This window comes from Pyrus communis, chromosome 11 (assembly GCF_041283825.1).
Source record: "Pyrus communis isolate YQ-2024b chromosome 11, ASM4128382v1, whole genome shotgun sequence".
Classification (NCBI taxonomy): domain Eukaryota; kingdom Viridiplantae; phylum Streptophyta; class Magnoliopsida; order Rosales; family Rosaceae; genus Pyrus; species Pyrus communis.
The window spans coordinates 23,142,588-23,156,611 of record NC_142575.1 but is presented as its reverse complement, the minus strand read 5'-3'; the positions used below and the strand labels follow the sequence as shown (position 1 = coordinate 23,156,611).

Genomic DNA, 14,024 nt, shown 5'->3' with positions numbered 1-14,024 from the left:
GAAACAACCTGAGACCAAATTTTCAGAAGAACATAAAACCCGCAAGCGATAGCACTTGCCTAACTTCCAAGTACTCAACCGATGCACTTCTTCTCCAGCAACGCCTGAGGAGGACCCAGAAACTCAATAGCCACAGACTGTTTAGTTTTCAGAAACAGAGAGAGAGAGAGAGAGAGAGAGCGCCATGAGCAGAAGGAACTTGCTTCTGCTCAAGATCCTTCTGTTTCTATTTGCCTTAAACTCCGTCTCTCTCTTCCTATACTTCACTTCCAACTCCAGAACACTAACTCCAACCCAAACCCAAACCCAATCCCACCACTCTTTCTCCCTCAACCGCCTCCCCTTAACCGATCAGAACCGCCGCCGCCCGCACCGCTACTCGAAGCCATGGCCCATTTTACCCTCTTACCTCCCCTGGTCCCAGACAACCCAGGTCCCCTTTCGCTCCTGCGAGGCTTATTTCGGGAATGGCTTCACTACCAGGGTCGATCTCTTGAAACCCAAGATTGATTTGAGCTCCAATCGCATGGGTTGGTTCAGGTGCTGGTTCAGTGAGACCTTGAGGAGCTCAGTGTGCGAAGGAGGGGGGCTCCGGATGGACCCAGAGAAGATTAAGATGTCGAGGGGCGGTGAAGTTTTGGAGGAGGTGATTGGGAGAGGAGAGGAGGAGGAGCTGCCCGAGTATCAAAACGGTGCATTTGAGATTAATGGAGGAGATGGGGTTGGTGGAGGAGGGGATCAAAGGCTTGTGACCCAAGAATCTCTTGATGGGTATGTGCCAAAAGGTCAGATTGATCAGCACACTATGAGAGAACTGATTGGGTCGATTCGAATAGTGCCCAGCGCAGAGTTTCAGTGCAATGAGGTTTGTTGGGTTTTTTTGTTAGTTTCTGTTTTTAGATTTTGCGGTTGATTGTGATTTAGAGGATTTAATTGGTTTCAGTGATTCATTGTTAGTGTGATTTTGGTAAATGGGGTTTTAAATTTCGAGCTTTGTGTTGAGGAACCCTTGATTTGTTAAGTTCTATGTGTGAATTTAGTGGTAGATTATAGTTTCCTGGGTTTGACTTTGCATTTTGTTGATGATTAGTGTGATTTTCGTTTTCGGAGTTTCTAATTTAGGAGATTTGCTATATGGGTCTATAAAAGGTCTGAGTTTCTTTGATGGTTTACGTCATTGTGATGGTCTGATGTTTAAAATCTGCGGAATTGAACACATTTTGTTAATTGCCAAATAGTGAGGAGGTTCCATATGAAAAATGGATGCAGATCAATTATCTGCTAATGTTTGGTGTTGGAATAATTCAAACGATGAATGAAGAAAGTTGCAATTTTGAGAGAATAATTACAACTCCGCTTTTCTTACAGTTGTTAGTTAATGTTCTTTGCTGACTATAGTATTATTTGCTTCTTTTCTAAATCTGCTATGCAAGTCTGTATTTGCAGTGGATTGAGGAGCCAACACTTCTGGTGACACGCTTTGAGTATGCAAATCTTTTCCACACATTCACGGATTGGTACAGCACTTATGTAGCTTCAAGAGTCACTGGCTTGCCAAATCGACCTCATTTGGTCTTTTTAGATGGCCATTGTATGGTACGTAGGTTTGATTTTCTTGTTTGAGTAATTTTTCCTTTTGTAACATTTTTCAGTTTATGTGCATGCAATTCAAGGGGCATAAATTAACTTTTTACAGTGATTTCATCAGTTGAGGCATATTGATAGGAAAGAAGCACATAAATCTAATCTTTTTACTTGTTAGATATAGGAAGAAGCATTCAATTTTTCTTTTAACAACTTAAAAGTCCATCTATTTTTTTTCTTTTCGGGTGACAGTAGTTGATGTCTTACTATACAAATGTTAAAAATAAATAGAAGAGGGGCTGTATTGGGAGCTGACTGTCGACTTCTGATGTTAATCAGTAATTCAGAATCAGGTAACAGGGTTGTAACGTCTAAAAAATGTTTTAATAATATTGTTCTTACTAAACATTTCTACAAGGAATGACTTCTCCCCACGATGAAAGCAGTTAGGATGCCATCTTCAGGATAGAGGATAATCCGTTGTCAGTTTTCCTGTCTTTTGTATAGAGGATAATCCGGGGACACACGCTTTTGACACCCATTTTGTAGAGCCCACTTCGTAATGTATTTCAACGAATTTTAGTACATCATTCATAGATCTTCCTCGCAAAAGATTTGACAAATCAAAACCACTAAGACATTCTTTCGTAGTGAATAAAATGGATTAATACGGTTCTACAAAGAAACACTAAATCTAATCCAACGGTCATGTGGTTACGGCTTAAGTTGATAAGTGATTGGTTGTTCTGCTTAAGTGCTAGTTCACAAGTTTCCTGTTTCTGATCTCTCTTTGGTGGTTATTTTCAGACATCTTTGGAAGAAACATGGAAAGAATTAGTTTCTAGCCTTAGATATGCTAAAAACTTTAGTGGTCCTGTATGTTTTCGTCATGCTATTCTTTCACCTCTGGGATATGAGACTCCACTCTTTAAGGGGCTGAGTGAAGATATAAATTGTCATGGTGTATCAGCACCCGATCTGTGGCAACACCCTGATGACCAGAAAACAGCACGAATATCAGAGTTTGGAGAAATGATTAAAGCCTCTTTTGGATTTCCAGTACATAGACATCATACTGAGAAGCCAAGCTCAGGTCATAACGTCCTTTTTGTTCGACGTGAAGATTACCTAGCCCATCCACGCCACCATGGTAAGGTTGAGTCAAGGCTAAGCAATGAACAAGAAGTGTTTGATGCCTTGAAGAACTGGGTATCTAATCATAAGGAATGCAAAATAAACCTTGTGAATGGATTGTTTGCACACATGTCGATGAAAGAGCAAGTCCGGGCCATTCAAGATGCTTCTGTTATTATCGGTGCTCATGGTGCAGGTCTCACACACATAGTATCTGCAATGCCAAAAACTGTGATTCTCGAGATTATTAGCAGTGAGTATAAACGGCCACATTTTGAATTAATTGCTCAGTGGAAAGGGCTGGAATATCATGCCATTAATCTCGAAGGGTCATTTGCCAGTACACCAGTTGTTATTGACAGGCTTAACGGCATAATGAAAAGCTTCGGGTGCTGAAAGTTATTTGGCTTGGGCAGAGACCGCTCAATATCATGCTGGAAGTGGAAGTGATAGAGAATCAATTCTTCCTTCAGTGCTGGTTTTTGTACCACCATTTCCGTTTCCTCTAGAATGCTAATCCACCATGTTTGCACGGTGCTGATTGAATCTTATTTTAGTGAAGGTAGAGTAGATAACCAAACTTGTTGGACTCTCTGACTGGCTCTCCAATCCCAATAGTTGTGAAACGAAGAATGAGGCTAACAAAGCAACGGTGTAGGAAAGTTAAAGGTGTTGGCCTTGCTTTGCAAAAGGACATCGACATTGTGCAAGATTGGCCAACAATCATCAGCGGGACATAAAGAAGTTCGTAGACTGCATTGTCTCTGCGTATGGTATGTTTTCTTGACACCCAAAACCATTGTATTTGTCAGTTCATTTCTTCCGGTGGATGGTCCGACAGCTTGAGGAATTGTGTTGCTTTTATACTAGTTCTTTGTTACAGACACGATATATTCGTGTACAATAGAGGAATACTTGTATGATTGATTGATTGTATCGAATTTTAGTCACAATTTTTTGTTATACACTACCAAAATGGCTACTTTTTCATTGTTAGATTGAGCAATTTAATCTCGTATTGTCTTCGAAGGTGATATGGACAGTGCAGGACATACCGTTGACATTTTATCATGACCTGCCCATGCGACAAAAATTATATAGTCGGTCTGGTTCGGTTTTTACGAATTTTTTTTTTTTTACTTGGTTTTATTCGGTTCACCGGTTTCCCGGTTTACCGGTAGAAGCAAAAAGTTTCTGGTGTCAACCGCAAACAAGTTAATGTAGCAAATTGAAATGAAATGATTGTCGCATGACTTATTTTTAATAGAAAGTGTTAAAATCGCCTAAAAGTAAATACATAAATAAATAATAATAGTGGGAAAATGTAAAAGAAAAAAACAAAGAGGGTAAATTGGAAAAAATTACAGCAACAACTATATGTTTTGAAAATAACACTTAATGTGCTTAAGTGGAGGGAAAAAATTCTCATCTACGTGTATGTTCTGATTTGTTCCTAAATTATTGTAAACGTGGGATTTTTTTGGGTGTTCTAGAATATCTGTACTCTGGGTGTTTTAATCTTTAGATCTTTATTTAAAATTTTCAAAATGAAGATCTAACAGTTAAAATACTCGGAATACCGGATACTTCGAAGTACCCTAATTTTTTTGTTGCAAACGCAATGTGATAAGTGCTTACATATAAAAAGCCAACAAAAGAAAAATTCCAAATGGTCACGTGTCACATAAGATAAATTCATATTATTTGAGACTTAGCCCATAAGATAGTATGGTTCTTTTGTTGGCTTTTGTGAGACTTAGCCCATAAGATGATTCAAATTCGACTTTTGCAAGAATCGATACTTAGTAATAATATGGAATTTAAAGGGGTGAGGGAGTCGGTTAAATCTCACAATGGCCTACTAATAATATGGTTCAAATTAGCCTTTGGTGAGAATCAAACCTAAGACCTCTCACTTACCAGTGAAGATGAATATCACTAGACTGTATTACAAAGTGACAATAATCGTTAGGTTTTTGTTCTTTTCGAAGAAATGATATTATCTACAATAAGCGGGTGAAAGAGTGGACTAAGCCTCATAATGGGCAACCATAATAATGTGACTTAAATTCACATTTAACGAGAATCGAACCTAAGAGCATCTCCAATTGAAGTCCCTATTTAGGGACTCCCACCACCAATTTTGAGTACTCATTTAAGAACTTAAAAGGAATCTTTGTGTCCCGAAAGGAATATTGCCTCCAATGGGAGTCCTTATAGTAGAATCCTTAAATTTAAAGTATTTTACGATTTTATATGATACTTTGATTAGGTGCACATTTTTTGTTTATGTTAACCTTTTTTTAATTAATTAGAAGCATTAAAATTAAAAGCATTAAAAGCGTTAGAATCTTCAATCAAGATTGTGCACCCCATTTTTACTCAAGGTGCAAATTTTTTTGTTTATGTTAATCTTTTTTTAATTAATTAAACTTCAATCAATATTGTGGGTTCCTTTTCCACTCAAGGTTGTCCTTGTATGTGAGGACATACACTATGTATCCAGTTTATGATCCATTGATTAAGCAAACAATATTATCTACACTAAGGGATTGGGGGAGTGGGCTAAACCTCACAATTGGCTAACAATAATGTGGTTTAAATTCGCCTTTGGCGAGAACCGAACCTAAGATCTCTCACTAACAAGTGAAGATATATACCACTAAACCTTAGTATTAAGTGGCCTCTTTCTAATCCATTGGAGATTCATTTTATCTCTATATTTGTTTTATACCCATTTTATACGGTGATTTTCTTTATTTAGGGACTCCACTGAAGATGCTTCTCTCAATTACAAATAAAGAATAATATCAATAAATTGTACTACAAGTGGTCATTCCTCATTCTTTTAGATACATTTTTTAACTAAAACAAATTAATTATCAAGCAAGACCCAATATAGCGGCCCAATTACTTACATGCTCTTCCCTCCGTCTCCAACTCGCTTCTTGCCGCTGGGTTTTAAAAGCTCAACCTTGTCAGGTATGGTTTCGCTTCGCATATACGCAACAGCTAGCAGGCTCGTAATTAGCTACTCAGTCGTCTCTAATTACTTTGTTATATGCTTTTATCTTAACCTAAAATCCACTTATCAAACCTAATCATGCATCTCTAAGCCAACAATTTGTGGTACTTGATAAATGCCTTCCAACTGTATGATGAAATGCCGCACTCAATTGTTTGGTCTGAAAACTCATTCTTTCATGTGGGTGTTCTGATAAATTCTATGCCTCTTCCTTATTCAAAAGCATACAGCAATTTGTGGAAGAAGATGGTGGTTTGCTTTCCCTCCACCCCCAGGAGGTTGGCAATGACGGTTGGGTGTTTCGTTTCTGCCGCTGCTCTTTTTGGTTTCGGTGCGCATCTCTCGTATGTCAACGTTGCTCCTCAACAAGCTCGAACCAAAGCTCGAAATGAATTTGTGAGAGAGCGGCTGAAACAGAAGTACGGCAGCAAATGATACAACACGCATGGCTTCCAGATATCAGTTCGGTTTTCGGATCGTATCCTGTTGGGGTGGGAAAAGTTTTGAGTTGTGAATTTATGATCCATCCCTCGTGGGAACTGGGAACTCTTTCAGGGATGAACATCCAACTGTTTTTGTGGTTGTTTTGGTTGCTCAACATTTGTATGCATCAGTATTACAAGTTATAACAAGGATGAATACACAAACTCTCATAACTGAAGAAAATGCAAGTGCAAAACTGGATTTAGCCAGTTGGTGGAGTGGCAATCTGACCTCATACAAAACATCCCACACACCCACACACTCGTGCCCACCCTACAGGAGCGTCGAACACAAGGTCTCGTTTGGCAGCTCGAACTGTACTGACTATTTCAGTCGGATAGGATAATTTGTGCATCGAATAGTACTGACTAAATTAGTCGGATGTTTGGTGCAGTATCGAACTAATGACCGGAATGTTTAAATAGAAAGACCAATTCGTTGTTCTTGCATAAATTGCAGATTTGAATCTGAGGAAGGGGAGGGCAACAACAGCAATTCCATCACTCCCTTCGATCACTGCCGCCAGATTCCATCATATCCACGGTTCTAACCTATTCAAATAAAAAGCCCACAGATGAAATCTTTCCCACATGACATCAATGTAAATTCCCCAAATTAATTTGACAAAAAAATCCCCAAAATTAAAAATCGCAGAACAAAAGTTCTGCAACCAATTTCCTCCAACCCTTTAACAAAGCACAACCAATTTGCGTGTCTACCACCTTTAACAAATCAAACTCCAACCCTTTCTTCTCCAGTTACCCCTTTGTGTCGGTTTTATACCCCATCGCCCAAATGATACCCAGTGATAAGCAGAGCAACGGGATCCAGGACCAGCGGCATGCGAACCTGTGCGGGTACCGCGACGAGGAACTGAAGAGGAGGGCGAAGGCCGTGGAGTGAAAGAGGAAGAAGAAGATGAAAGCATCGTGATTTACTTTCGAACCGAGTTGATTTGGGGTTCTTTGAGAGAGACCCTGTTGAGAATTAGCTCTTCTTTCCGCCATTGCTTCGAAAGTGGGTGTGAGGAGAGAGAGAGAAGACGAAGGAAAAGGAAATGAGGAAAAAAAAAAAAATCTGGGATTGGCGATGGCAACGACAGCGAGCTTGCAGAACAATGCGAGAGAGCAAGAGCAATGGAGCGAAACGGATGGACCCGACTAATAATACAAAGGTTTTTACAAGGATAAATAAACGGGCATACACCGGAGAAATATGGGGATCCAGTATAAGTAACATGGGTACTATTTAGTACATAATTGCACCAAACACCCAAAACCGTATTAATTATTCTATCCAATCCCTTATACGGGCTGCCAAACGAGACCTTATAGTCTTAGGCAAACGTCTGGACATGAACTCCTAATATAGGGGTGGACATTGGGTCGATAGACCATTTTTAGAACGCACGTATCACTAGAGCACCTGATACTCGGTAGGGCCTCGTGAGAGGCGGACTAGGCCACATAGAAAACCTATATAAAATCACACAAACCTTTGGCCTTGATGCTTGAGGGTGGGTAGATAAAAATGTATTTTTTGGTGACGAGCATAATTAGTGGCAAAATGCAAGAAATATTCACGAGAAAATTAATCAAACTACTGCTCCACAAATCACTCGACACATCCAAATAGTAAGCGTTTACGATTGCAAAAATAGGATTACTGATTAAGCATTCAACCATAAAAACATTGTTTGGGGTAAAGCCAGTTGCAACCTCAAACTGAAATAAAGTGCAATACCTTACAGAGAAGGAAACGACGAAACAACTGACATACTCTGAGTCTACAATTACTGAGTTCAGGTAACCAAAATTTAAGCAGCAGCTCCCTTCCCCTTCTTCCTCTGGAGCTTCTTCATGTAGAACTCCAGCTCTCTGCCCTCCAAGATATATCTGTAAAGCATTACATAAGAACAAATATGATTATACTAAACTTTGCAACAAGAAACGAAAATCAACCGTTACATCCATGCTTCCAACTCTAGCATAACTGCAAATAAACTAGTAAAGCACCTACGATAGACTAAGTTGAAAAAACACAGGAACATAAAGTCACTTACCCATCGCAACGGCCACACTGACCAGGTCGTGATGAAATACAAGCCAACAGACGACCACCGCCAAATTGTTCTTCAATATGCTGGTCCAAGGTGCGAGTCTGTTGACGCTTCTCCAGCTTTCTGGCTACATGGTTGCTCTTCTTTGCCTCCTCAGCAGCAGCAGCAGCAGCAGCAGCAGGTGCCTCACCATCCTATACGATCACAAAACATGGCATCAGAGACCCCAAATTCTACTGTTCTTGACAACATTCCACTCCTCCATCTCAAAGAGTACAAACATGTATATATACATCTTCGAATCAATTTGTTATGAGCGTGCATAGCATACACCAAATATAATTGTTTCCACCAAGTGAACACATCAAAACAATGTATAAACCATTATATTTCCTCCAGATGCAAAAACAATAAAAATTCGACAAATATGTAAAACACAAAAGACAAGTCCAGCGATAACACACATAAAAAAACTTAAATCATAGGAGAAAAAAAATAAATAAAAGTACTACCTCTGCTTCTTTCTTTGCAGCGGCAGCAGTTTTCTTCTTGCGGCCAATTTCAACTCCATAGTGCTGGAGGTACCACTGCTTGAATGGTGCTGCATCAACCTGAACAATGGCACTCTTCACCAAAGTTTGAGTACGGACCAACTCATTGTTAGATGCATTGTACACAACATCAAGAAGACGGGTTTTGCGGGTCACGGCCTCGCTACCCCAGGAGAAATTTCCAGTGTCAAGCCTCAAAGCACGCCACTTAACATTTCCACCTCGAACCCTGATCCTCCTCACAGTCTTGTTGCTTGACAACTTGGTGTTAGCAGGTTGCCTACCGAGCTCGTACCTGCAAACAAGAAGTGAAAACTAAATCAATTCCAAAATCATCAAGGCTTTAAAGTAACATCAATTTCCAAATGTGAGAATTCATTGTCAATACTAATCTAAACAATTAAATAAATCTAAACCAACGAGCAATACAGAACTTGTGTTTACAATAATCTGCGAAATACTTGCACACAGAAGTTCATAAATAAAGTTAAACAACACTGGTCACAATCTAAGAAATCGAGGGTTGGTGCCGTTGACATACAAGTTACGGCAACCCCTTCGAGCAAGTGGAGGCACATGACAGTGAATTATTTGCCAGAAACAAAAAGTTCACAAATTGCAAAGCAATCAAAATTCTTTCAACATATGCAGTTATAAATCTCCTTAAATCACCCGATTACGAAAATCGAATAAAAAACAAACGAAAGGGTATTATAAATACAGGAAACGGGATTAATTTCTTCAAAAGAACAAACAAATCATTGAATTCATTCATCAAATAAACAGGAGAAGCACATTATTCAAAAGGAAGATATCTCAGATAACAACTTGAACAAAAAAAAAAAAAAAAATAGAGCAGCTCAAATCAAAACAAAAGAAAGAAATATTACTTTCGCTTCTTCCTCCAAGCCTTCTTCTTGCCTCCAGTGGCACGTCTCTTGTGCATGGAATCTCGAGAAATACCTAGAAAAATCACACCAAAACTCAAGATTTAGCATCACATTTCACAAATGCAATATCAAAAATCAAAAAAATCAAAAAATCAAAACTTCAGATGAACAAACTCAGGGGTAGCCATCACGGAAACGAAGGAGAAAAAACAGAAAATGGATACGACATGTAGAAAGTAAGAGGATGAGAGATTGTACCCATTTTGGAGGTCTAGGGTTCTTCTGCTCCAGGAGTCTGCGGCAACGCGGCTAGGGTTTTGTGAGACAAGTGAAGTGGAAGGCGAGCTAGGTTTTTAGTACAAACGTAATATATCAAATTACTATATTGTCCTCAGTGTTCTGGTGGTATTACCGGGCCCAAACTAACTCTTTACTTTGGGCGACTTTGGATTGGCCTTTTCCGAGAATCTGTACCTCCCGGTCCAGATCAGGTTTTTTTTTTTTTTTTTTTTTTTTTTGGAAACTGGTCCAGATTAAGTGTGGGTTGAAGTCATGTTTAGATCTTTTTGATGGACCGGAAGAGCTCAAACCCACTTTACATTAAGTTTTTATTTTTTTTTATTTTTTTAACAACACTTTTACATGAAGTTTAGTCTTCATTGAAGGTTGGTTTGAGATTGCGGTGTTTTAAAAAAAATTAGCTTATTAGAAACGCTTATACAAAAAAGTGATGTAAAGTGGAGAGGTAGGGTCGACGTCAAAGGTGGCTTTGGCTGGATTTCTTTTTCGTTTTTTTTCTCTGTCTTTCTAAACTTTTTTTGTATGTGGGATAAAACACAGATTTCAAAATAAAATAATGTTGTGAAATTGAGTTTATATGTGCAGTGAAATATAAAGTAAATAAGACATAATATTTACGAAAATCGACAAGTGTGCCTACGTTTATGGGGCAACAATAGTACTTTCTTTCATTATCTAAAATAATAAGAGTACAAAATAACTTTCACTATTTTCCCTCTTCTACCTAGCATGGCTCATGGGTATTTTCTCCTGCATATCTCTTTTTTCTTTCCTCTTTGTTTCATTTCCTCCTTATTTTTTTTTCTCTATCGCGAAGGTCTCCCCTCATCCGACTCCCTGGAGACTGCATGAGAATCTTCACTCTGCTTCCCCTAATATCCTCCCTTTACCACATTATGGGGGTTTACAGGATAGTTTTCTTCAATGATGCAAATACCTCTTTATATAGAGGTTTTTTTTTTTATTATTCCTTGGTCATATTTGATTGGCCATGTTTTTAACCTAACAATCTTACCGAGATATTTTCTCTGACATTATAAAACTGTAGTCGTATTTAGTTGTCTATTATTCTGGGCATTTACACCTCTATTTACAACAAAGTTGAATTTACGATACAAATTTTTAGCCCGAATAAAATTTCTCTTTTGCTCTTTTTTATTTTTTTTATTTTTTTTATTTTTTTATTCCTCTTACATTTTTCCCATCATCCCTCCTCTGGTTTTTCATATTCCGTTTCATAACCTTCTGCATTTATATTAAACAAATCCCAATTTGCTTACTTGTATATATCGAAGCGAGTTAGACAGTTGGAAGTAGAACCCTATTCCCCTTCCCTCTCGAAAGGTTCCACATACATATGCAGATTGTGAAAGCATAAACATATGCGTTTCGTTCTTCGGTTTTGTTTTTGCATTCTCTTTCTACCAATTTTCTGTGTTGAAATACTGATAATTTGAGTAAACAATACATAACCCACATTGAATCCATCCAAATATCATCCATCAAATCATTCTTCAAAGCATTTGGAAGATTTGAGAATGGGGTTTTCGGTGCTGGGATCAGTGGGCTCTCATATTTTTGTAAGAAATTCTTACGAAAGGACTTTGAAGATTCAATCTTTCAGGGAAAGAGAGAGACCCACCATTGGTTTCGAGCTCTCAAGGTCGAGGTCCTACCATGGAAGAATCAAGTCGAGCAAGTATGAATTACTTGACTTTGATGGAAGAACAAGCCCAAATGAGGTACGTTGTTATGATCCTAATCATTTGTATGAAGTATGAATTAATTGAGGACATCAAATCGCTGGCTCCGGCAGTCACTGAAGCTTCCATCACCCACGTTCGCCGTCAAGCCAATTCAGCGGCCATAGATTAGCTCGTGTCGGTCATAGATTAGCTCGTCTCGGTCTTTCTGTGGAACATTGTGTTGAATGGATGGGGTCTCCCCCTAGTATAATCACTGATCTACTAGTTGCGGATGCTTCCCCTATTGTATAATTCCTTTGTTTCTCTGTCTCACTGTTTCATGAATGAAATCCACTATCGTTTCCTTCAAAAAAAAAAAAAAAATATATATATATATATATATACTTGTTGTTCGATTTTTTCCTTCCGGATTATGAATTGGACAACAGTAGTAAATTGTGTGTTTGTAGAATTTTTTGGACAAATCTTGATAAGCATTTTATAAGGAAATTTGATGTTTGATAGGAGTAAAATAGTGTAATTGTAAATTGCAGTGAGCTTCCACGAATCGCATTAGTAAGGAATGCTTTTGGTCGAAAGTTTTTTCTAGATATAGATTACACCAGGGAATTCGATACAGTTTGAACTGAGCTTTTGAGTGTATCCGAAAACATTGGCAACGATTCTGTTGTTACCAAGTTATTTTGTCACTCAAATTCTCAACTACGTCTGCTGAGAATTTGATCTTTTGTATAATTTGTTTTAGTACTGCGTATCCGAAAACGTTCCCCTGCTTTTACTACTAGTTTTGTGCAGGGAGGCATTATCTGTGTTCCAGGAGTATTGCTTACTATGAAATTATGAATACTTTGTTTCAACCGAATCATTACTGGGTTATTAGCTTTATCTTCTGACTGGGAATATATTGCAATGCTTTGAATTTACTGATACACTTGGGAGAGGAATGTTTCATTGCAAATTGATCTTTTATTTAACAAATTTTAGCATAGCGTGCGAAGCCGTTCTTTTGTTACCAGACGATATCTTATCCCAGTTGTCTTGCTCTTTACTGTTATTGCTTGTTTAAATTGAATAGTTGCTGGTTTAAGCTTAATTGACAGAATGAATTGAAGCCTTTAAGAGCTTATTTCCTAATATTTATTTATCGTTGAAAGGTGAGGAAAGAGATACAACGATGTTATGAACTGATACACAGACTTGGGAGAGGAGTTGTGTATTTGGGTTCTTCAAGGATGGGACCTGATCATTCACATTATTCGAAAACGCTAGAGTTAAGCACAGAGGTGAGTCACTTTTTCCTACCTCAATTTCCCTACAAATCACCCCTTCATGTAAAAAGTTTTTACGAGCATCAATTTAAAGGCAACGAGATTGCAGGACAGGAACCTTAGCTTTAAAACACCAAATGCATTATAGAATTTAATATGCTCAGTAGTCTGCTTCATTAAATTTGTATTTCCGCACATGTTCCGAGCAGATTGCAAATCTTCTGGGATGTACTTCATGGACGGGGGCTGGTCCGGGGCTAATGGATGCTGCTACTAAAGGTGCTTTGCGTGCAGGAAAATCGGTTGGTGGATTTAAGATTGGTAAAGAAGCTGGCGAATGGACAGCATCAAATTATCATCCCTACCTGCCATCAGAAGTGTATCTCACATGCAGGAAAGATATAATTATTTGTTAGAAAGTTCATAAGTGCATTTTAGAACTGCTGCCAAATTGTATAACTGCTTCATACTTGCAGGTTTTTCTCTGCTAGGAAGCATGGTTTGGTAGATGCTGTAGTTAGAAGTAGTAGTTCCGAACGGACAGCTGTTGTTGCTCTCCCTGGTGGGATTGGTACTCTCGATGAAGTTTTTGAGATATTAGCACTGATTCAGCTAGAACGAATTGGGTCAAAGCTTCCAGTTCCGTTCTTGTTGATGAACTACGACTCATTCTATTCAAAGCTACTAAACTTCCTTGATGATTGTGAGGACTGGGGTACCCTCTCCAAGGGAGAGCTTTCATCACTTTGGAAGGTTTGTGACAGTAACTCAGAGGCTTTGGCTTATTTGTCGGAGTTTTACGACTTACCTCTTAGCGAGAAAGGAAGGCATGACAACGAATTGGAAAGGGCAAGCGGAAAATTGTCTTAGTGAGATTTGCAGTTGAAGTGGTTGTCTGTAGAATGCCTTTTCCATTCAAGCAATGGTCTCAAAATCTGTTGTAACTTAATCACACTTGCGTGCGGAAATATTGTTCACTGCCTGAATTTAGATTTCCGTTTTCCTCAGTCGTAGTTGAATGCGG

General features: G+C 38.6%; 4 protein-coding genes across 5 annotated transcripts; 3 read left to right on the top strand and 1 right to left on the bottom strand.

The window, feature by feature from the left end:
• LOC137742215 (beta-1,2-xylosyltransferase) lies at positions 1-3,708 on the top strand. Of its 2 annotated transcripts, XM_068482010.2 has the most exons (3): positions 1-865; positions 1,447-1,596; positions 2,392-3,708. In XM_068482010.2, the coding sequence occupies exons 1-3, from the start codon at positions 185-187 to the stop codon at positions 3,112-3,114; spliced, it is 1,554 nt and encodes a 517-aa protein (XP_068338111.1). In that variant the 5' UTR covers positions 1-184; the 3' UTR covers positions 3,115-3,708. The 2 variants fall into 2 exon arrangements, with proteins under 2 accessions (XP_068338111.1, XP_068338112.1); XM_068482011.2 differs by lacking the exon at positions 1,447-1,596 and having other exon boundaries at positions 48-865.
• Positions 3,709-5,544: 1,836 nt separating this feature from the next.
• LOC137741392 (uncharacterized) lies at positions 5,545-6,409 on the top strand. The gene is made up of 2 exons (XM_088679229.1): positions 5,545-5,700; positions 5,967-6,409. The coding sequence occupies exons 1-2, from the start codon at positions 5,637-5,639 to the stop codon at positions 6,176-6,178; spliced, it is 276 nt and encodes a 91-aa protein (XP_088535355.1). The 5' UTR covers positions 5,545-5,636; the 3' UTR covers positions 6,179-6,409.
• A 1,465-nt stretch (positions 6,410-7,874) lies between these two features.
• Positions 7,875-10,117, bottom strand: LOC137741600 (small ribosomal subunit protein eS8). Its single transcript, XM_068481295.2, has 5 exons — positions 9,985-10,117; positions 9,727-9,799; positions 8,798-9,131; positions 8,289-8,479; positions 7,875-8,121 (listed from the first exon to the last, which is right to left on the bottom strand). Exons 1-5 carry the CDS (start codon positions 9,986-9,988, stop codon positions 8,043-8,045), a joined length of 681 nt encoding a protein of 226 aa, XP_068337396.1. The 5' UTR covers positions 9,989-10,117; the 3' UTR covers positions 7,875-8,042.
• A 1,302-nt stretch (positions 10,118-11,419) lies between these two features.
• On the top strand, positions 11,420-14,007 carry LOC137742281 (Putative lysine decarboxylase family protein). Its single transcript, XM_088679066.1, has 4 exons — positions 11,420-11,768; positions 12,887-13,015; positions 13,210-13,395; positions 13,478-14,007. The coding sequence occupies exons 1-4, from the start codon at positions 11,565-11,567 to the stop codon at positions 13,868-13,870; spliced, it is 912 nt and encodes a 303-aa protein (XP_088535192.1). The 5' UTR covers positions 11,420-11,564; the 3' UTR covers positions 13,871-14,007.
• The last annotated feature ends 17 nt before the right edge of the window (positions 14,008-14,024 follow it).

Bases quoted from the DNA above. Each gene is read 5' to 3' on its own strand.
- LOC137742215 (XM_068482010.2), top strand. From the start codon at position 185: ATGAGCAGAAGGAACTTGCTTCTGCTCAAGATCCTTCTGTTTCTATTT. The intron at 866-1,446 runs GTTTGTTGGGTT...CTGTATTTGCAG, and splicing joins CAGAGTTTCAGTGCAATGAG to TGGATTGAGGAGCCAACACT. The intron at 1,597-2,391 runs GTACGTAGGTTT...GGTTATTTTCAG, and splicing joins TTTTAGATGGCCATTGTATG to ACATCTTTGGAAGAAACATG.
- LOC137741392 (XM_088679229.1), top strand. From the start codon at position 5,637: ATGCTCTTCCCTCCGTCTCCAACTCGCTTCTTGCCGCTGGGTTTTAAA. The intron at 5,701-5,966 runs GTATGGTTTCGC...CTTATTCAAAAG, and splicing joins TAAAAGCTCAACCTTGTCAG to CATACAGCAATTTGTGGAAG.
- LOC137741600 (XM_068481295.2), bottom strand. The intron at 9,132-9,726 runs GTAATATTTCTT...TCTTGTTTGCAG, and splicing joins GCTTGGAGGAAGAAGCGAAA to GTACGAGCTCGGTAGGCAAC. The intron at 8,122-8,288 runs GTAAGTGACTTT...AATGCTTTACAG, and splicing joins CAGTGTGGCCGTTGCGATGG to ATATATCTTGGAGGGCAGAG.
- LOC137742281 (XM_088679066.1), top strand. From the start codon at position 11,565: ATGGGGTTTTCGGTGCTGGGATCAGTGGGCTCTCATATTTTTGTAAGA. The intron at 11,769-12,886 runs GTACGTTGTTAT...TATCGTTGAAAG, and splicing joins GAAGAACAAGCCCAAATGAG to GTGAGGAAAGAGATACAACG. The intron at 13,396-13,477 runs AAAGATATAATT...CATACTTGCAGG, and splicing joins AAGTGTATCTCACATGCAGG to TTTTTCTCTGCTAGGAAGCA.